Source organism: Aristolochia californica, unplaced genomic scaffold (genome assembly GCF_029961685.1).
Source record: "Aristolochia californica isolate CCGP_79_NKW_82.1479 unplaced genomic scaffold, dmAriCali1.0.hap1 SCAF_2, whole genome shotgun sequence".
NCBI classification, from domain to species: domain Eukaryota; kingdom Viridiplantae; phylum Streptophyta; class Magnoliopsida; order Piperales; family Aristolochiaceae; genus Aristolochia; species Aristolochia californica.
In genome coordinates, this window is record NW_027181881.1 from 48,515,759 (window position 1) to 48,537,903 (window position 22,145).

At 39.4% G+C, this 22,145-nt stretch overlaps 3 protein-coding genes across 5 annotated transcripts; 2 read left to right on the forward strand and 1 right to left on the reverse strand.

The window, feature by feature from the left end:
• Window positions 1–1,970: 1,970 nt before the first annotated feature.
• LOC137957001 (uncharacterized) lies at window positions 1,971–3,559 on the forward strand. The gene is made up of 3 exons (XM_068804694.1): window positions 1,971–2,378; window positions 2,483–3,112; window positions 3,212–3,559. Exons 1-2 carry the CDS (start codon window positions 2,025–2,027, stop codon window positions 3,083–3,085), a joined length of 957 nt encoding a protein of 318 aa, XP_068660795.1. The 5' UTR covers window positions 1,971–2,024; the 3' UTR covers window positions 3,086–3,112; window positions 3,212–3,559.
• Window positions 3,560–5,373: 1,814 nt separating this feature from the next.
• Window positions 5,374–11,950, reverse strand: LOC137955611 (serine hydroxymethyltransferase 7-like). Its single transcript, XM_068802631.1, has 4 exons — window positions 10,678–11,950; window positions 6,223–6,628; window positions 5,984–6,085; window positions 5,374–5,901 (listed from the first exon to the last, which is right to left on the reverse strand). The coding sequence occupies exons 1-4, from the start codon at window positions 11,716–11,718 to the stop codon at window positions 5,678–5,680; spliced, it is 1,773 nt and encodes a 590-aa protein (XP_068658732.1). The 5' UTR covers window positions 11,719–11,950; the 3' UTR covers window positions 5,374–5,677.
• Window positions 11,951–12,421: 471 nt separating this feature from the next.
• On the forward strand, window positions 12,422–21,983 carry LOC137955575 (ubiquitin-like domain-containing CTD phosphatase). 3 transcript variants are annotated; one of them, XM_068802581.1, is made up of 5 exons: window positions 12,422–12,997; window positions 20,924–21,038; window positions 21,135–21,198; window positions 21,309–21,474; window positions 21,556–21,983. In XM_068802581.1, exons 2-5 carry the CDS (start codon window positions 21,029–21,031, stop codon window positions 21,619–21,621), a joined length of 306 nt encoding a protein of 101 aa, XP_068658682.1. In that variant the 5' UTR covers window positions 12,422–12,997; window positions 20,924–21,028; the 3' UTR covers window positions 21,622–21,983. The 3 variants fall into 3 exon arrangements, 2 of the variants coding, with proteins under 2 accessions (XP_068658682.1, XP_068658683.1); XM_068802582.1 differs by having other exon boundaries at window positions 21,135–21,186; XR_011113167.1 differs by lacking the exon at window positions 12,422–12,997 and having other exon boundaries at window positions 21,029–21,038; window positions 21,119–21,198.
• The last annotated feature ends 162 nt before the right edge of the window (window positions 21,984–22,145 follow it).

Genomic DNA, 22,145 nt, shown 5'->3' on the forward strand with positions numbered 1-22,145 from the left:
AGCTTTTTTTTGTTATTCGTACAATCATTGCCTCATGTACCTCACGTTTTGTCAAATTGCTGTCAAGTGCTCGTCGGACCCCTTCCTTCCTAATTATCGCCTACGAAAAAAAACAGAAAAAGGAAAAGAGTGGGGTCTGCCCTCCCTACCATCGGACCAACCCTCCCGATCGCTGTTCAGTGAAGAGACGTTTGAGGGAGGCAGAAGATTGGGGGAAGTCTGACAGAGTCCCGTCCGCCCAGTTTGATTTGAGCCAATCCCTAATAATTCGCTACGCAACGGAGGGATGTGACGGCCCGACGGATCCCACTTAATCGACGAAGATGTGGTCTGGTGTTAGTGGACAAAATGGGGGAGACATCTCAGACCATCAATCAAACCCGTTTTATCTTATCCCCTTGTTACTTTTGTTTTTTCATTGAACCGGGTCCGGACCAAGTCAATTATGTTTAAATGAAGTGTGCTTAAGTGACACTTAAAACGTTGTGGTCTTATGATGAGTTGGTTTAAAAGGGAATCTTTGGTTTTTCTTTTTATCTCATCATCATGCCTTGTAAAATAGTTTGACCGTCCACGACTCGGAGCCCGCAAGTAAAATGCCCAGGACATTCGATCTCTCTCACGGCCCACTCCCATCTCCGGCGGGCCATAACAGTAATAGTCCAGACTCAACATTATGAACCCACCTCTGTGTAAGGACAAATTGCTGGAACCGACGAGCATCTAACCCCTCGATGGAACGAACCTTTTTTTATGGGCCCCGCAGTAGAAACCCACGTGTCGTTCATGTGATTATGACATCAGTGAGACGGTGGGGTCAGGCAGCTGCGCACTGAACAGGGGCTTATCCGGAACTTAAGAGGAGTTTTCAGTTTCCGATGAGATCTCAAAAGACCAACATGCTCCCGGTCTCCAAAAACCCACGAGCTACTCCACAAAACAAAAGAAAAAAAAAAGATTAATTAGCCCTAAAAAGAAGATTTGGAACTGATATTATTTTAATGTCCACGGGTAGGACGAGGAAGATATTATCATCTGGGCCCACCGTGGGGAGAGGGAGATATTGAAAAATCGGAACGTATGAGGCGGGACCCAGGGGAGGGAGGGGTGAGTGTAATGGGCATCTAGGCGATACTCATCATTCATTTCCTCCGGCAATAATATTATCTTGCTCTGACACGCCCTTGCGAAGCTTCATCTGGGCCCACCGGTATGATTTCCTCACAAATTTGACTTCTTTGTGGTGGACCCGGAGTCATGATTCAGTTCCCGGGGGGGTGCAGTTACTACTTACCAAGTAGAAATCCTAGGGCTCATTAGAAGCTTTAAAATCGGGGTCCGCCATGATCGGTCTCACCAGATTTTTATGATAATCGAACCGGTGGGCCTCAGGTATTGGTGGAGTGGGTCTCCTTTTATGCTTCTCAATTAAGATTTAAAAAAATAATAATTAATTAATCAACACAGAATTGTTTCCCAGTTCTTCGAATTAAAAAAAAAAAGAAATAAAAAAAAAAAGAGGGAGGGGAAACCCAATCTGAGTCAGTTGCTCCAGGAATTAAATCAAATAAAGCCTCGTATGAAAACAAAAAGACTTCCAGTCAAGACAGTCAAAGTTTCCGAAAGTGTGAATTTGTTCCACAAACAGTCACGGCTATGGAATGAATGAATCAGAGCAGCCTCCAATTACGATGTCCAACCATAGAAGGAGAGAGAGACAGAGAGAGAGAAGGAAACAAGGAGGTGGGCTGAAATCTGGATTGAAAACCAGAGGGAGAGAGATGTTTTGCTTGAAATTAGAATTGTTACCTTCTTTTCTGCCATTAGACAATGAAAATGGCAGATTCCCAATCATCCTTCCCCCTCAATAGGAAACACCCATCATTGCACCCAACCATCCTTTTCACATATAGCTGCTCAAACTTTTGATTCTCTTCTCTTATTCTTTCTCCCCCACTTCTTCTCTTGCCTTCTTATATTCTCTTCATTTCGAGTCAAATCACTCTCTTTTTCCATCTTCCTTCATGGATCCCTCTTCCACCTCTGTCAATGGCTTCTACTCCTTCCTCACTCGCGGTCTTGACGATCTAGACCGTTCTTTTTCCTCTCATAGTTTCATGTCCATTCAGTTCCTTCAGCGGGTCCTTACGCTCCTTCGATCCTTCCATTCCCAGCTAACGCTTCTTGTCCAAAAGCTTCATCTCCCGGTGGGGGAAAAATGGCTCGACGAATACATGGACGAGAGTTCCAGGCTCTGGGAGGCGTGCCATGTCATCAAATCCGGCGTCTCCGGCATCGAGAATTACTACTTGGCGGGAGCCCATATCGCTTCTACCATCGACGGGCACCGGAATTTGACCACTCAGATCGCTCGGCAGGTCCGCCCTTTTAATATCTTTTTCGTATCTGTCTTTTTATGCCTCAATTAAAACATACGTCCCTTCCCTTCTCTTCCCTTCTCTTCTGACTCTGCTAGTTGCAGGTCATGAGGGCCGTCTCCGTCTGCCGCCGGGTGGCTAATGGGTTGGAAGAAGATAATAAGGTGCTGATGGAAACGAGAATTGAACCTCTGTCTCTTCGATTCGATGAACGGGTTTCTATCGAATCGAAGCTAAACGGATTCCATGGTTTTAGAGGAGTCCTTTACGCGATGAGGAACGTTAGCTCGCTCTTGCTGATGATCCTGCTCTGGGGGTTGGTTTCTTGCGCCCCGGACTCGAACTCCCGCCGAGGAGTGGAAGGCTGCTTGTTCTTCGGCTCTGGGTTTATGGTCTCGACAGCAAGGATTCAACAGAGAGTGCTGGCAGAAGTTAACCGGTTAGAGGGGCTGCCGGGGATTTTGCTTTATGAATTTCGTAAAGCTTGTCTTGCATTAGACGAGCTGACAACAGAGCTGGAGAGGAGGTCTCATGGGGCCAACGATATGGATTTAGAGGGAAGAATTCGGGAACGGATGGAGAACCTGAAGAATTGTTTTGGGGTGTTGAGATCGGGAATCGAGAGCTTAGGCGGGCAGATTGACGATTTCTTTGATGAGATTGTGGAAGGAAGAAAGAAGCTGTTGGATATCTGTAGTCACAGATAAAAAGAACGCTCTCTGTTCTTTGTTTTGGTGGGGAGAATATCATCTGTTCTTCTTCTGTTGTTATTTTTTTTTTCTCTGTTATTTTTATTTTCCTCTTCTTTATATAATTTTTCTTTTGTTTTGCAGTTACACTTGAAAATATTGCAGAGAAAGAAAAAGTAAATTTTGATGTCGGAATGAGAAGAACAAGTAGGAAAAATAGTCCAAGACATACCCTTTTTGAATAAAAAGGACCCCTCGATCAAAGCATACCGAAGCTCTTGTTTTTCTTTGTTCTCTCAGGTGGCATTTAGCCGAAGAAGAAACAAGGTAGATGAAAATAACAGGCCTTGAGATTCAAGTTTCCGTCACTCTTTTTGCTCAATTTTTTGTTTTTCTCTTCGAATCGTTCCATCTGAGCAAGAATGATGACAAGGGAGAGGGGGAGAGACCCCTTTGTTGGGGAGAGAGTTTGAAAAGCAGTTTTTTGTGGAAGCTTTTGTCTGATTCTGTTTGGTTTCTAAGTGAAATGGATGGGGACGATGATGAAAGCTTGTAACCAAACTGACAGGTCCGCTCGTTGCAGCTGCTTTTTTTTTTTCCTCTCAAAACTGGAATACTGACTGCCCACAGTTTCTGAATCCTTTTTTGCTCAGACTCCAAATTATATGCATTGCACAAGAACTCCGGATGACTTTACTTCCTTTTAAGCTTTGGCCCGTCAGATACTGCCTCACTTGAGATGGGGATTCGCATAGCGTCTGAATGGTGGCTGTTTCTCTCTTTTTTTTCCAGAGACGCATTTGATTATTTTGCAAAGTTCAATTTTTCTGGTGTTTCAGAAGCCTATCGCCTTTCCTTCAAATAAAATGGAGTTGCGCTGAATGCAATGAGAACACTTTTAAGGCTCTAGTCTCCTCCTCCGGAACCTTGATTGCACCAAATAATTCTGTATTGCTAGCAGTAAACAGCATCGAGCACTTTTGTTTTAAAATTTTTTCACCTCTCTTTAACTTTTTCTTTCCAGCTAAGTCTGCTTATGAGATACGCGAAACCCCAAAAGACAAAAAAGGAAAACGACTGCTGAAGAAAAAATCCTTAAAGCAAAAGAAGCAGCAGAAATGCTTCGAATCTCACTGACAGGAAACATGCGTAAAAACCAAAAGAGAGTGGTTAAAGATCCGAGCCACCGGGCACATCTGTTCGTTCCAGAAAAAAACTCAGAACTTGTAATACCTAAAAGGTTTTTTTCTAAAAGAAATAAAATCTTACTGTGTTCAGAACATGTTTCAAAGCAAGAAGCAGATTCTGGGTTGTTTTGATACAAGTAATGGGTCCGCACTCCAGTGATCAGTCACCACACAGAGCTGTCCGTTCATAAGTCCTGAGCCACACAATTTTCTGGCAAGTTGAGATATCATCAGATAATTGCACCATAAAACAGAGAGTCAAGGTAGGGGGAGAAGGCTATAGATAATCAGAAAGGGGAATCTTCAGTTGAAAATGACACCAGCCGCATTGGAACAGTTCAGAGATGGTAGGACCAATGGTAGGTGAGTCCAACTCCGTAGCAGGTGAATGATCGAAAAATACTATTATAGGAATGTTGGAGGATATTAAAGAGAAAAACCACCGTGGGGAGAGGAAGACACATCGCATATTGATGGGGGGTTGAGACGGGGACCGACGGCTTTTATTGGAACCCATCATCTTCCAGCTCTCTTCCCCTCAAATGACAGCTAGATGCTCTTAATCCAACACATCCATTTCCAGATGAATATCTAACACATCAACAATGGTGTTTGTGGTCGGCCTGCCTGCACCACCTAATGAACTTCTTGCCTGCTCTGCAAAGCCTTAAAAAACCAAAGATTTTGACCAGAAAAAAACATTCTATCTCCGGAGATGAAGCGGTCCACGGCTTGCGAGATGTTTAACCTGCAGGTCCTAGTCCTACACTTAAATGATATTCCTGGCCTCATCATTGATAACCCTGCTGTCGAAGATCTAAATATTTACACGGTGGAGGAAATGGAAATACGAGGCCTCCATTCTCCATATTCACTATCTACGCCACCTTGACTAAAGAAAGAAATATCGTTCACAAGTTTATGGACCTAACCCAGGATAGGATGCCTCACCATGTGAAATCATCAAGTCGATCAGATTTGAAACTTGTAGCAACTCCAAAGCCGAAGCTGTTTTTCCCTCGAACATACACCAGAAACATGGATCTCCCAGCAGTAAGAACAATGTAGATTGCAGAATGAGGAATACAAGGCTGCCATTCGTATGCTATCTTAGAACAGTTTGTTGCCAAAAGTCCTCAAAAAATGTAATTATATTAATATCAAAACAAAATAATAATTGATCATTTACAATTTACAGTATCACAGTGAATAACAACAGTCCAAAATGAAGAAAGTACATAATGTAGATTTAAAGAGGGAAGAAAACTCCGCAATCGGTTGCAAGATCCAAGGAATTGATGTTATCTGACAAGGCTGCAAATTTGTTTGATCTTCTGTAATTTACAGAGGCTTTTCGTAGAACCCAAAGCATAAAACAGATGAACATTCACAAGTTGATAGCCGAAACCACCATAAAAAAGTTTCAACCATCCACAGCCGGCATTGCAAATTGGGACGCAAAAGCCTCGACCCGATTACCAAGTTCAATTATGTCTTTGTTGTTCTGAAGCCCCTTGATAAAATCCTTTTGCATCTTCCCATGTTCCCTTTGGACGCTACTTGTAATTTGTGCTGCTCTAAGAAGGAAATCAGCTATAGTCTCAAAATCTGCTTCTACGCAACCTCTCGTGGTCATAGCAGGGGTACCTGAAAATCTCGAAATGAATTAGCACAAAAATTGTCTTACAGGCATTGTGAAAAAAATTGATGCACAAGCAAATTACATTACCTATTCTCACACCCCCAGGAGAAATGGCACCATTATCACCAAATATTGCACTTTTATTGAGAGTCATGTGGCACATTTCACATACTTTCTCAAAATTTTTACCTATATAAAAATGAAAATTCAGTGAACATCTAAAAACACGCATCAGAAACTATACATCAAGCAACACTTAAAAAAAAATCCCTCTTCATAGAACAACAGAACCAATAAAGCAATGAAAATAGAAAAACATAAATTACCAGTTAAACCCAGAGTTCTTAAATCCCAGAGCAACAGATGATTGTCTGTTCCACCTGTAACCAATCTGCACTTTCTCCTCAAGAGAGCAGATGCCAAGGCCTGAGCATTTTTCTTTACTTGTTGAATGTAAGCCTTATATTCAAGACTAGCAACCTGCTTAAATGCAATTCCAAGAGCTGCTATGTGGTTATTGTGTGGTCCACCCTGTAGTGATGGAAAGACAGCAAAATTTATCCTATCCTCAAAGTCATAATGATCATTCTCATCTCCAGGACACATAAGTGATCCTCGCCGCCGTGGTTTCAATCCCTTCCTATAGAAAATTATGCCACCCCTTGGACCTCTGAGATTCTTGTGAGTTGTTGAAGTGACAATATCACAATAGTCAAAAGGGCTTAGACATTCCTGTAGAAAGCACCTAAGCACAATTAATTCAAAAAAAGGAGAAGAACATTTTTTACAAACAGGAAATATGAGCATAAGTGGACTAATTTTTACGAGTCATATCCAATGCAAAAACACAAGCAAATAAAATAAAAAAAGGGGATATGCCAGTAGAAAAGGATGCCTTGTCCTAGTTTTTGTGTGAGCAGCTGAGAGAGGGGAGAAAAGGTACACACCCTTCTTCAAGTGACTATTGAAACTGAAACAGAAATATGAGTTATGACAAGGAACCAAGAAACTTCTTACCTGATTTCAGTATAATATTGAAAATGCTGTTACTAAGAATTTGACTCAACCCATCAATGACAAATTTAAAATTCCAATTGGGGGACCAACGAACTTCACAAGATGGGAGTACATCAGCAGAGAGAAAGAAGTTTTAGCCACCAGTCATCAACCAACGTCAGACAAGAATAGATACCCTCAGAATCATATGCCACATTTGTTACCACTCTCACCAATTCTTACAATATTAGCCTCACGTTGCTTCTACATTCCAAGTATATTACCAGGATCACTGCCCTCAAGTTGAAAACAGAACAGCTAATTTATTCCCTTTAGAGACTGGCAAGAAAAGTCAAGTTTCATATTTATTCCCTTTCTCAAGTCTCAGTTTTTAAAAGCAATTTTTCTTTTTAACTTCTTCAAAAGAAAAGCTAAAAAGAACAATTCCAGTCCTACTCCACATTGTTTGACGATTGCCATATGATACTGATTCAGAACCTCATTAAAAAAGTACAGCGCCAGTTTACAATACTTTATTTGATTTTTTTTTTTTTTTTTTTTTTTGAGAAGATGTTAACTAAATGCTTTATTTGATTGTTGGTGATTCATGGATAGAAAACAGGAAAAAAGAAAGAGTAAGATCTTCCAATGTCTTTGCCTTCATTCAAGACAGGATTAGATGGGTCTTAAAAACGCCAACAACGCGCTCAAGAGTTATGTAACCTGCAAATAGCTGTTGTCATTCAGCAACCAAGAAACAAACCTGAAGAAACCTCGTCTTCAAAAAACAACAACTCTCTTCACAGGATATTTTGATATAGAAGTTTCTAACAGAGATTAAACAACTATTCGTCATTTGAATCTTTTCAAGAACTCAGAGAATTAAGCAATGCAATAACTTCTTCGAGGTATCTTATTAAGGATCACTCTGTTGCCATGGAACCCAACAGATGAGTTCAGCAAAGCTCCCAATATAGTAGAGCTTCTTCACTTCAACTGCTCCAAATACCTAAATTGCCAAACCCTTAGTGAAATGATGTATACGCTTAACAATCAAAATAATTCTTGTTTTCCCTAATACATTTTTTCGGAACAACTGATCCTTATCTATGACCAAACTCTCAAGGAAACTAAATTGCCCTTTTCTTTTGATGATGCAACTAGATATTTTCTTCCACAAAATTTTCAAACAAATAGTTCACTCTTTCAATGTGCAATAACAACAGAACAATTGATCTAAAAAATGTAACTTTTGAAAAGTGCAACTTAGCTGCAACTGAGTTGAGAGTCAAACAGAGAAGACAGTTCATTTTAGGTGACATGAACATTCAGATAGTGGCTCAAACTTATCCACCATAAGTGACAAAAGAAATTATTCTTCAAACAGAACCACATGTTATGGCAGAGAGCAGTAGTCGTAAGAGTGAAATCATAGATACAGTTGAAGAATCTTCTAAATGCTAGAGCCCTGAACTCCTGCACGGGAGTCACACAGCACAACCAGGTCAAAAGGGCCACGCAGAAGCATGGTTTCCCATATCAGGAAACCCGATAAGGCTGATCTATGTGGACATGTGGGACTGAGTATAGGCCTCTGTTCTCTCATACCTCGCATAAGAACACCTCAAAATCCACTATTTCACCTGCCGTGAAATGCAAATAGACCAAAACCATGGTTTGAAGAAAAACTGAATCAAGTCTAAATAGAGGAACGAGGTTAAAATTGGGAAATTGAAAGGGTATTCCAGTTCCGTGCATCAAGGAAGTCGTTCCCTAGTCCAGGTCGGAGTACCATGGAATTAGTATTACATTGAAATGAGCTGGCACCCAGAAAGAAAACCTAGGACTATTGATAATCACCATGTATTTTAGGATTACTATACTAATTATGGTTACAAAGCCAGATTTGGGTTTTTCTTTTTTCTTTTTCTTTTTCTTTTTCTGGAAATTACTCGGAGCAAAATCTTACCAATTAATGGGTAGCTCACCTAGTCAAAGGAAGGTGACTCCCATGCTTAATCAGCCTCATACAATGAAAACCAGTCAAAGCTTTCTCACATGCTTTCTTAATTGTTATCTTTCCCATTCAAGACCATCATAGCCAAAGCAACTTCAACTCTAGAAAGCATCAATTTTAAAAAATATGTTCTTGAAATGCAAAAAATTGCCGGGATAGGAATCCATATGGTTTTGAGGTTCTATTTTGAAAGAGCTAAAGTTTTCGTTTCATTTCAGAGTAGAAAGATTGGTGTTGGCAGTGTATGAGATAGATCCTCACTATTAGGGCCACCAATTTAGGAATACACTGAAACCCCTAAAAAGAATTTAAAGTATCCTCTCATATCAAGGCAGACCTGTCACATTCATTGTACAAGTTCACCAGTCTATTGAGGCTCATTCATCAAACCAGAAATCAAACACCAGAAACTCTCCTATTTGCTCTCAGTTCCATTGTGGCTCCTCCACCAAACCAGAAACACAGACATCAACACTAGAAACAGTCTCAAAATAATCGAATTAATACAAAAAGCATTCTCCCTACAGCAGATGCGCACAAACTTCATATGGACCTAAAACCATATGAAAAAAAAAAAAAAAATGGACCCTACCCATATAATAACCACGATTATACATCTTTGCATTGAAATTCAATCCACTTTCTTGTAGGCAATCCTCGTTTCATTTAAAATCAGTAGTGACAGTTGCAGACAGTATTAAACAAACCTCTGAACCCAGACCATGAACCTCAAATACCCAGGCATTAAATATAACTACCAAAACTGGCCTGTAAACCTAAAATACCCAACACCAGTTTCTTTCACCAATGACCGGCCTTTCTCTAGAGACTGGGATGTTTGATTCGCATAAACATACTGTTCAGCTTTAAGGTCCCAACTAACCAACTTTCCACTTCTTCCTAGCTACACTGTATACATATGCTCCACCCTATTACCACTTCCTGCCCCATCCCCTAACAGATCTGAATACGGCGCTCTGCACTCACCGTGCCTTTTTTTAATACAAAGAGAAAGAGAGTGGCAGTTAGATCTTTTGCAGCTTCAGTATTAGCGCTTCTCTTCCTCCCAGAGATAAGCTTCAAATAAGGTTTTTAAGTCTACACATTTCTAGATCCACATCTGTGATTTTTGTAAGTATATCCACAATAAAATGCTGCCTGTTCGGATCTGTTAAGCCGTTTTATCCAGAAATACAAAGAATCATGCATAGACAACTCTCCCCTACCAACAAAAAGAAAGGACAAAATGGTGAACCATCTTTTTGACAGGTGGGGCAAAATGTCATACACAACCATTTATCTTTATAGTAGACCGTCTTTTTGACAGTTGCTGCAGACTGTCATACACAACCATTAATCTTTCTTTCTCTCAAACAAGCTCAGAACACCCATTTACATTTCTGGCAGGGTGCTAACTCGGCCCACCCACCCCAACCAAAAACAAGGTGGACAAGGACCTGATTTCATATTACAAGAATTAGATGTGCAGGTATGACTCTAAGCAAGTAGGCAGGGAAATATTGACTTCATTCGAGACACATATACTTGAAACTAAACTACCAGTACATAGTATATAATGTTTATGCAATTAAATATTTAGAAGAGATATGTATTGAGCCAAGTATAAGCAACATAATTCCTCAATGTTGCTCATCACTTAGGCTAACCAAAATTCATATAATTACAATGCGTGAATAACATAACTTCATCATAGTTGTGCTTCCAAAATGGCATTGTAATTCACATAGTTCAGGTAAGTTTTTCTCACCTTTGCAGCCACAAGCCCACTGATATGCGCCATGTCACACATTAAAACAGCACCACACTTATCTGCTATCAGTCTAAATCTTGCATAATCCCACTCCCTTGGATAAGAACTCCCACCACAAATCAATATCTTGGGCCTGTAATCTAAAGCCCTTTCCTCAAGTTTTTCGTAGTCAATGTACCCTGTATGTGGATTCACTTTATACGGCAAACTCTCAAAGAAAATAGAAGCCCCGGACACCTTCTTGCCACTTGGTGTATAGTAACCATGACTCAAATGTCCTCCTGATGGAGTATCCAAACCCATAATTCGATCTTTGGGTAGCAAAAGTCCAGTATAAACAGCAAAATTAGCAGAAGTACACGAATAGGGTTGAACATTAACGCCCCAGTGCTCGGGATTTAGATGAAAAGCAGCCAAGGCTCTTTCACAGCAAAGCAACTCTATTTGGTCGATATACTGGTTTCCAACATAGTATCTAGCACCAGGCATTCCCTCGGAGTACTTGTTGGTTAAATGGCTCCCAAGCGCATCAAGGACGGCGCGGCAGACAAAGTTTTCGGATGCAATGAGCTCAATTCCATTAAATTGCCTCTCTTTTTCCTTTTCCATTATCTCATAAATCTCGGGATCGGCAACTGAGAGAGGCTGATTAGCCCACGCCCTAACAGCAGCACGGCGAGCCTCCAGGGCCATCGGATCCTGGGCCACCTTCTTTGGAGCATTCGATGAGGAGGAAGACGAATCATTCTCCCGCCGCCGTTTCAAACACATCGGATACCCCAAAATACTGAATTCTTCATCTACTCGTTCTTCAGACTCATCTGCATGGGACTCATCACGAGAATTATCCGGCTGTTGCTCAAGCAATTGCAGCGGCAAGGATCGAACAGTGCCGGGTGATTCCCTGAAACTGGATTCCATCTGTAGCAATATCGTATCATTAGAATTTAATGCGCGATGACTGCTTGGACTTGAATTAGCATCCGAATGTGAATGTAAACCTAACGAAAGATTCGATTGGGGATGGGAAAGATCCATCTAATCCAATAACAGATGTTTTTCCCTAAATTGACAACTCCTAAGGTGTTTCTGAAACTATTCAGAATCGGAACAACAGTAACAACAGCAGACGCAGCGACAACAACCTCTAAAGCAGCGACAGTAGAAATACCGAAAGAAAGGAGAAGGAGAAGAAGAAGAAGAAGAGCCTTCCATGAGACGAACGGTAGGAACCCTAGCGCAAACCCTAAGAACGGTGGATGTTGAGGAATAAGAAAAACAAAGAACGTGGCCTTTAGAAGCCAGAGGGTGACCGGCTGGTAGAGGTTCACTGGCGGATGAACCTGGACGGGAGACAAGAACAAAGGGTCAAAATGGAGCTGGTCACAACCTGAAACAGCCGGTTCCGGGATTTTGTGAGGCACAAATAGCTGCAGCGCGCATATTGCTTCGAGTGAACACTAAGAAACGGATCAGGATAATTTGCGCGTGGAATAACCGGTATGGGGCATAAATGTCTGAAAACGATCATTTTTATTGGTCCTGTAAATGGCCGTAATTGGACACATGGGAATGGACTACTTTATTGAGGGAAAATGTGACAATTTTGATGATAACAAATACTTATATTATTAATAATATGTATCAAATATGCTATGTAGCTCAAAAAACCCTAAAAGGAAAATTTTGCCAGTATTTTAGTTCGATCGGTTGAAGATCTATTGAACAACTCATACAAAAAATCGGTTGAAGATCTATTGGATTTTTTTTACGTACGATTTGATGTTAGAGAGCCGAAACTAGAGAGTTTGATTTGCACTATGGGGAAAATTAAAAATCCAAACCAGCTCACAACTTCCAAATTTCAAGCGCATTAGCCAGAAGGCCTAGAAGTCAGCATTCATCACGCGCCGTAGGGTCCCTCAAGCATCGAATTCTCGACGATCAAACAGCTTCTACCTCACCGGAAGCACTGAGGGGTGCGAGCCCGCCCTTGATTTGCCATGGCTCTGGGACCTTTTATTTACCACAATGCCGGTCTGAACTCCTGTCCAGGAAAATGGGGGTGAACTGTTACGGAGATGGCTTCTGCTCTGAATTCTGTTGAAGTGGGAGTGGAAGAGCTGATTCACTGTCAAATGGAGCGGAAAGGAGTACACCGTGAGAGTCTGCGGCGACGATACGGTAGGGGAGCTAAAACACCGTATCTGTGAAGTTACGAATCCCAAAGCGTCAAAAGCTTCTTTATCCGAGGCTGGGATACGATTCTCCTTTCGACGCTTGAGCTCAAACCTTCTATAAAGATGACCAGGATTGGGTAAATCTAGAAACCTTCTTTCTCCGTATAATCTTTATTGTTCTGCTTCCTTCGGTTTGTGTTGTGATCACGTTTTGCAATCTTTTTTCTTCTTTCCCTTAAGAGAAGCATCGAAAAAGACACCCTTTTTTTGGTATTTCATACTGAGTAAATCTTTTGAGACTAACTGAAGGGGACTTCGTAAGACAGCGCAAAATTGTTTTTGGCAAGAGTAAATTCGTATTTTAGTCATGCTGAACTCAGTTCTCTTAAACGACTTTTTTGTAAAGTATAGGCTAAATTGCCCATTGTACTTCTGGACGGTGCTTATTACGCGAGGACAATGCTTTCTATCACGAAAAGACATCTGAAGGTCAATTGTTCTAATGGCTCTTGATGTTCAGGGTGTAATGAAGTTGTCATAAACTTCACATTTTCAGGATTAAGGAGCAGGTGATAATTAACAAAATATATTTACCTTCCTCCAAGATGAATGGTGTAGAGACAAACAGATACATAGGCAATACCTTCTGAGATGTTTTTCGGTGTACCTTTCACTAACTTTTTGTGAAAATCTTGCTCAAGATGTTTCTTAAATACCTTATATGAGACTGGTGAGAAAATGAGCAATCTTATGTAAGGTGCACCTCATTGCGTTGATTGTGTAGCAATCTTATTGTGTTGATTGTTTTTATCATCCACAGCCGATTCTGGTTAGATAATTACTCCTACAAGAGAGTTTGGGAGTCTGAAACGGAAAGACACTATTATTATCACTACAGAGAAGCTAAATGGTCAAAATTATTTGATTTGGTCCAAGTCAGTACAAATTTATCTCAATGCTAAAAGAAAATCTAAATATATTACAGATAATCCACTGGTTCCTACTACAAATGATTGGGAAGTAGAGGATAGTTGGTTACTCAATAGTATATAATCTAAGTTGAGAAGTCAGATCATGAATTGAGAAACAACTAGGGAAATAAGGATGTCTCTTGAAGCTTTATGAGCATAAGAGAGTAATCTCTTTAGAGTTTATGAATTGTATATAAACTTGTATAACCTTAAGAGAGGTGAAAGGACTGTAACTAATGATTACAGTGAGTTGTAAAGCATGTTATAGGAGATTAATCTTTTCCATCCCGTCATCATAGATGAAAAAGAACTTAGAGAACAATAGGGGCAAATCCATGTAGCAAAGTTCTTGGATGGTTTTGGATTAGAATTTGACATGGTTTGAGCTCAATTACTTGCCTCAAACAATATTATATCACTCTTTAAAGCATTCAATAGGTAATGCATGCCGAGACAATAGTAATATCAAAAGATGGCAAAGAAGCTAAAAGGGTTGATGCGGCTGCCCTTAATACCCAAGGGTGATTAGAATTTGTATTGGATCGTGGTAGGAATAGTGGGGGTAGAGGCCGTGATAGTTCTAGTAGTGGTAGAGGCCTTGGTAATGGTAAAAGGTGAAATAAGGTTTGTGGCACACCAATCATTTTTTAGATAAGTGTTGGGACAAGTTTGGTATACTAGTATGGACCAGCTGTACTATTAAGACAACAATGAGACCTCTTTCAATCAAGCAGTTGGGATTGTACCTGGTGCCCTTGATGAGCTTTTGCAACTAGTCCAGTGAATGGCTCAGTTGACCTCAGTATCCTCCTTTGCATCTATAACTCAGCCGATACTTCTTACAACCACTTTTGCTAGTTCAGGTATGCCTGCTTTATGTGTGAGTCCTATTCGTTTTTGGGTTTTTGACTTAAGGAGTATTGTCACACATGTTAGGTATGTCCTATCTTTTCACAAATTTTAGTCCATCATCTTCTTTTAAACAAGTCATGCTGATGGGTTTGTTTCTCCTGTCCATGAAGTAGGTGAAATTTTGCTTATATCCTATTTGTCATTAAAATTAGTATTATTTGTTTGAAAGTTTCCTATTGACCTTTTTATCAGTTCCTCAACTCACAAAATTCATGAATTGCTTAGTAATGCTCTACCCTACTCATTATGTGTTTCAAGATCTCACAATGAGGGGGATGATTGGTTGAAGGTATGAGAGAGTAGTTCATTACTTGACCGTAATAGACTTCTCCATATTCCATGCTGTTGTCTCACCCTTCCAATGGCATATGCGGTTAGGATATCCTTCTCCAACAAAGTTGCTTTAGTTATTTCCATAATTACCATCCAATTTATCATTTTAGTGGTAGTTGTGTCAACATGGGAGGCATCATCGGACTTCATTTCCTTTGAGTGAAACAAAAATAATAGTTTGTTAGTTTTGGTGTATGGGCATCATGTCCAGTTCCTAATGTTTTTTGTTATAAATATATTGTTTTCTTTATTGATGATTTCCGTCGCTTTACTTAGGTGTATCTCCTAGGGAGAAGTCTAAAGTATTCAAAGTACTTTAGAACTTTTATAATGAAATAAAAAACTCAATTGGATGCATCTCTTCTCATTTTTCGCACTGATAATAGAGTATAGTTTATGAATAAAAAATTTGAGTCCTTTGCCAGGCTCATTGTATAATTTGCATGTCTTCATCCGAATTCACTCCACAACAAAATGGAAAGCTAGGGAAGAAAAATCGCCATCTTTTGAAGTTGCTCGTACTATGCTACTTCATGTGCATCTCCCAAAATCTTATTGGGGTGATGCAACACTTAGTGTATGCTTTCTCATTAACAAGATGCTTTCATTTATACTTGGAGGAAAAATTCCTCTCCCTATACTAAAACCTAAGGTTGCCTTGTTTTTTCTCTGTCCTCGAATCTCTGGATGTGTGTGTTTTGTACATGTGTTTGTTTCCTCTATTGTTAAATTGTCTTCTCGAGTTGTTAAATGTGTGTATCTTAGTTATTCTCATACATAAAATGGATATAAATGCTATTGTCCTTTCACTTGAAAAGTATTTACATCCACATATGTGACGTTCTTTGAGGATATTTCATTCTTCTCTAGGTTAGACAAGGTGTCTACACCATCTCCTGTTGATACAGGTATTGTTGCTCTTAGTCTTGTTGAGGATGTTCCTAGTCACACGCCCAACATTACAAAATACCAAAGCCATTATAGGTTTATCAACAACAAAAGTATTTTAAGATACCAAAGAAAGTTTTGTCTCCCCCACCTATGCCAGAGCCCTCTTCATCCGCGACTCTTTGATTTAGATCTTCCCATGGCGCTTTGAAAATGTGTTTGTAAGTCAATCAAATATCTTGTTTCTCATTTTGTGTCATTGGATTCTCTTTTTGGTCAATTAAAAAAGTTTGCATTGTCCTTTTTTTCATGTACTATTCCTTCTTCAGTGCAGGATGCTCTTGTAACTTCTCTGTGAAAGGAAACTATGGATGTTGAGATGGAGGCTTTACATGACCAAAGTATATGGTCCACCTCTTGATGTTGCAGTTGTGGGGTGTCGCTAGGTATATACTGTGAAATATAAAATTGATGGATCTGTTGACATGTATAAAGTCAAACTGGTAGCTAAGGGGTATACTCAAACGTATGGAGTAGATGTGTTTGAGACTTCCTCTATTGTAGCTAGATTAACCTCAGTTAGAATCTTTGTATTATAGTAGAGAATCAAGGATGACCATTGCTTCAGCTGGATATCAAGAATGTTTTCTTGTATGGTAATCTAGAAGAAGAGGTGTATATGGAGCAACCTCTTGGGTATGTTGCTCTGGGGGAGATTGGGATAATGTGTAGATTAAAGAAGGCGATTTATGGACTCAAGCAAAGTCCTAGGTCATGTTTGATAAGTTCAGTCAAGTAGTCATGTCCTTTGGTTTTTCTAAAAGTCATTGCGATCACTCACTATTTGTTATGAAAATATCATCTAGAGTGTTAGTGTTAATTGTGTATGTACATGATATTATTTTGTTATGAAGTGACTAAAGGGAATTGAAGAAGTGATGGAGCATCTGTCTAAGCACTTTCAACCAAAGATTTGGGTTCACTCAAGTATTTCCTTGTGATAGACGTTGCTTGGAGTAAGGTAGGAATTGTCTTAGCCCAAAGTAAGTATGTTACAAATATTTTATAGGAATATGATTTGCTAGGAGCTAAACTTGTAGAGGCACTGATGGAGGTTGGTAATGATCTTCGTGATGAGAGCAGTGATGAACTTAAAAGATAAAACAATGTGTTAAAGGTTCATGTATTCATTTGTCGTAAGCGTGGTGAGTCAATTCATGGAGTGCCATATAAAATTCATTTAAAAACTGCTCTTAGAATCTTGAAGTATTTAAAAGGATCACCTAGGAAAGGATTGTTCTTTGAGCCCTACAATCATTTACAAGTTGAGGTTTTTTTATGTAGATTATGTATTTCTAGGCAGAAATTTAATTAGCTCAAAGAGTAAGAAGCAAAATGTCATGAGTTGAGTAAAGAGCAATGACCTGCACAATAAATGAGCTCATGTGGGTCAAATTTGTTCTCCAATAGTTAAACCTACATGTTACAAAATCCATGATTGTGTATTGTGATAACCAAGTGGCTATTTTAATTACAAGCAATCTTGCATTCTACGAACAAACTAAGCGTATAGATGTTGACTGCTACTTCATTTGAGACGCTGTGACAATGAAGTTGTTACTCCCAATGTTCGGTCTAATGACCAACTTAGTGATATCTTTACCAAAGCTTTGGGTTGGTGAAAGTTGGGATATTTTGTAACCAGTTGGGGCTTCTAGATATATATGTTCTAGTTTGAGGGAGCGTGTTAAATATCAAGTAGGGGTATTTCAGTTATTTTACATATTATCTATAAGTTTGTAGGAGTGTCAACAAGATTGACTTAATTGTTAGAAGTGTATGGTCCAAATTACATGTTATTCTGATATGTAGTTAGTGAGTTATAGAAATTTGAATCCCAGAAAAATCCGGATCGTTTGTTGTTTTAATTAAATTCATTTTTCCCTAAAAAAAATTATAGAAATTCAAGTCATGAGGGGTATTTATGTAAACAAACAATAAGTCAAGTAAGTGAAGAATAAAAAGGAAAAGCGGTCAAGCTTTTCCCCTATCGAGTGCCATTCAATGCACAGTTTCTCTCATCTCTCTCTCTTTCTTCTTTCTTCCTCCTTTTTACTCCTATTTTATATCTTTTTTCATTACACTTGGATGTCTAGTAGTCAATTGTATTTACTTTTAAATAACTATCGGTTAGTTCGACTTGCTGTTACATGCACTCTGACACTGTATCAATTTGAGCATGGCGTCACCATTGATAAGTGCAAGTATTAGATGATGAAGGTTGTTCATTGACCTTCATTTGAATCCTTGTGTGACTGGGTTTGATGAAGTTTGTTCCTTGACCTTTATTTGAATCCTTGTGTGACTAGGGTTTGATTAAGGTTGTTCCTTGACCTTTATTTGAATCCTTGAGTGATCAGGGTTTGATCTTTGTCTCCTTGTCCACTATTTATAATGGTGGAGATCCAATAGTCAAGTGTGTCGAATTATTTCAATTGGTTTTGAGATGACAAATTCATGACTGTTTCTATGTTTTGAGTATGTAGAGAAAAAAATCATGGTTGGAATAATAAATTGTGTACAATGTCGATAGTAAATTCTAAAATCCCTCTTTTCTAGTGCCTAACATAACAATATATATATATATATATATATATATATATATATTGAATGCTGATTGCACATGCACACACACCCCTTTCTGCTGGTGAGACTTAAACTCAAGACCTCACACTTGAATCTCCAAGTGTGACCACTGAGCAAAGGCCCAAGCCACTAGAAAAAATATTGTTGTGTTAAGCAAAGTGCCTTCTGATGGAATCTCTTCTATTTTTCAGTTCCATGAGTCAATGCAGAAGTAAGTTTTGATGTTTATTCTTACCCATTCTCTTACAAAAAAAAAAAAAACCAAAGTGTCTTCTCTTTAATTAGAGTGGAAAGTTTCTTTCATTGCCTCTCCATTAAGAAAAGGTATAGTCCTGAATGTATTAGGTTATAAAGCAAGATCTGTCTGCAAATTCCCATTTACTCGTCAGCAATTGTTATGTTAAATTGAACTAAGTTTGCAGCTGAGATGCCATTTTGTAGGAAAAATGAACAATTTCTTTCTTTTCTCTTCCAAACTGCACATTGTCCTTTTCCTAGAATAACAAATATTGCCATACTGAGTGAGAAAGCATTTGCAATCTGATGTCATAATGGGACCCCAAAAAATCTTTTTTTTGGCAATTTGCAGTTTCTTATGACAGCGGCTAGCCAATACACCCAAAAGACCGATTTGTTAGGTGCGGAAAACTACCGCCTACAAGAGTGGACGGAACCACTCTGACACCCACCCCGCCCATTCTTTAACCGCCTCTCACGGGATTCGAACGCGGGACGCGGCGTGCCCAGCTCTGATACTATGACAGCGGTTAGCTAATACACCCAAAAGACTAATCTGTTAGGTACGGAAAGCTACCGCCTATAAGAGTGGACAGAACCACTCTGACACCCACCCCGCCCATTCTTGATAGCCTCTCACGGGATTCGAACGTGGGACGTGGCGTGCCCAACTCTAATACCATGACAGCGGCTAGCCAATACAACCCAACTGACCGATCTGTTAGGTGTGGAAATCTACCGCCTACAAGAGTGGACGGAACCACTCTGACATCTTAGACATTTTTTGTAAACGATCCAGACTATAGCTGAAATTGCCTCTCTGCATCCATTCCCTTGGATGCATATTGATGAAGGCAGAAGTTCTTTTTCCTAGTGTTCATACACAATGCAGATAAAAATACTGCATAGTAATTGCCTAAATCATAGAAATTCTAAAAAGAAGTGGACAAGGGTGACTTAAGGTACTTTCATGTGCTAGATCCTTATAAGTGGGTTAATAAGATATCTCAATGCTTCTGTGGTATATGCACTTTATCCTGTTCTTGAATGTGGACATTGTTGCCAACTACATGTTTGTATGTATTGAATTTGGATAAATATCTCCAACCTTGCTGCACCCTAGCACTGATTTTCTAGTACTGTGGAAGATGATATTATTGTGGAGCCTGTGGATGCTCCAGAAGTCATCGATGACTTTGAACTGGGGAAAGATGAAGTTGTGGACATTAAAGATAATCGTCTCAACAAGCAAAAACTTTGGCGTCGTGTTAGCCAATATAAGGTATTTTTTTATATTTTTCCTCAATAATAATAAAGTACAATTGGTCAAGCTAAATATAATAGTGCATGTATCTTATTCCATCAAGTGGAAAAATCATGTAAATTGACAATGTAGACTTCTCAGAACCTCTTATGGATAACTAAGGTCATCCAAATGGAGACAATGCAGGGAGAGAAACATAGAAAAACGAGAGTTGTGTCTCCTGACATGGTGAATTCTAACAAATTATATGTAGAAATGATGTTTTCTATGTCCCAGAGATGTGAACCTACACATTGGAAGGGTCTGGGGTATTCCAATTCCCAGGATAGGTCCATGATCATGTGTTGTCTGATTAATTTTTTATATTCCTAGCCACAAAGAGACTGAATAATCTAGAGTCTTGCTCTTGGATAATCTAATTGTCACTACAGCCACTCATCATTGTCGTAGGAGTTTGCGTATGGCAGCCCTCTTCAGTCGCTTGCTCTGTTTGTTTTTGCCCATACACAATATGTGTTTGGACTACTGTGTTGCTCTGCTGTAACAACTGAAATGTCTTGTTGTTCTACTAGTGACCTGCTTTTTTCTCTTTGTTCTTGCTCCGTCATCCACTATGGTAAAAATTGCTTTGATTTGCCATTAGCTTTCTTCATTATCATGATTCCCTTGCTTCAATCTCACCATTGTATCTGAGCTGAATCAGGAGGGTTTAAGGGGCATGACCTATCCGTGTCTATAACTGTCAACTCTAGTGCTTGTGGATTCTTTGATAGCTAGCATTGTGTCTGATATATCTTTCTTGCTTGTCGTAGATCAAACTTCTCCACCCTTGCCGCAAAGGGAAGAAGCTGCTTGTTTTGGACATTGATTATACGTTATTTGATCATCGTTCTGCTGCTGAAAATCCACTTGAGCTTATGCGGCCATGTAAGTATTAATGTTAGTGTTCTATATTAATCTGTCTTTCAACATCTCTAGAACAATGGGAAGGTGACATTATTATAAAGCTGGTTTCACGTGCAGATCTTCATGAATTTCTTACTGCTGCCTATGCTGAGTACGATATGATTATCTGGTCAGCTACCAGGTCACTATCTGATGCAAAATTTTAAATAGAAGATTATTAGTCAGATAGTTGTCATTTGGAATCAATAAATAGCAAAATATGCTTCTTCTTTTTTTTTTTTCAATTTGTAGTATGAGGTGGGTTGAACTGAAGATGGGGCAGCTCGGTTTTCTCAACAATCCTAACTACAAAATAACGGCACTTTTGGACCACCAGGCAATGATATCAGTACAATCACATTCAGGCAGGACGCTTGAGTGCAAACCACTGGGTCTGATCTGGGATCAATTTCCTGAGGTTCATTACTGAGATTAAAGTGCTGATTTTATCAATGTGTTCATTTGTATAGGTCTAACCGTTACTTCCACTTTGTTGCAGTTTTACAATAAAAAAAACACCATTATGTTTGATGATCTGAAGAGGAACTTTGTCATGAATCCATAAAATGGACTTACCATTAGACCCTTTGGAAGGGCACATTTGTACAGAGGAAGCGATCAGGAGCTCTCGAGGCTTACACAATATTTACTTGCTATAGCTGAGCTTGATGATCTTAGTGAACTTGATCACCATAAGTCGGAGGTATTTACAGAAGACAATAGTAAGAGACGTCGGCGTGTGTAGTTCTATCCCTAGTTTTTGTATATCTGTTTGATCACATACCTCTTTGTATGGGCGTCTTCCCCCATCTTCAGTCATATGCTTGCTGGATATTACCTTAAAAACTTTCAAAATAGTTGATATTGAGAAATGCCTAAGCTTTTGGGTGGTGTAAGATCACCGTTGCTGATTGACGAGTTCTCAAATCGTACGGGCTTAACCAAGATGAAGATTTTTTATACGATTGCAACGGAGTTACAACTGTTTTACGTTCACAGAACAGAAAGAAATGGTTATGGCGTTCTCCAGGAAAAAAGTGCTCGAAAAATTGATGAAAGATGAACTCGTCAATGGCGGAGTTCAAGGAG

What these genes read in the sequence shown, in the direction of transcription:
- LOC137957001 (XM_068804694.1), top strand. Translation starts at nt 2,025, where the DNA reads ATGGATCCCTCTTCCACCTCTGTCAATGGCTTCTACTCCTTCCTCACT. An exon ending in CCACTCAGATCGCTCGGCAG is followed by an intron (nt 2,379 to 2,482) that starts GTCCGCCCTTTT and finishes TGCTAGTTGCAG; the next exon opens with GTCATGAGGGCCGTCTCCGT.
- LOC137955611 (XM_068802631.1), bottom strand. Translation starts at nt 11,718, where the DNA reads ATGGATCTTTCCCATCCCCAATCGAATCTTTCGTTAGGTTTACATTCA. An exon ending in GTGGGCTTGTGGCTGCAAAG is followed by an intron (nt 6,629 to 10,677) that starts GTGAGAAAAACT and finishes TGCTTTCTACAG; the next exon opens with GAATGTCTAAGCCCTTTTGA. An exon ending in TCCTGGGGGTGTGAGAATAG is followed by an intron (nt 5,902 to 5,983) that starts GTAATGTAATTT and finishes CGAGATTTTCAG; the next exon opens with GTACCCCTGCTATGACCACG.
- LOC137955575 (XM_068802581.1), top strand. An exon ending in ATTATCTGGTCAGCTACCAG is followed by an intron (nt 21,199 to 21,308) that starts GTCACTATCTGA and finishes TTCAATTTGTAG; the next exon opens with TATGAGGTGGGTTGAACTGA. An exon ending in TCTGGGATCAATTTCCTGAG is followed by an intron (nt 21,475 to 21,555) that starts GTTCATTACTGA and finishes ACTTTGTTGCAG; the next exon opens with TTTTACAATAAAAAAAACAC.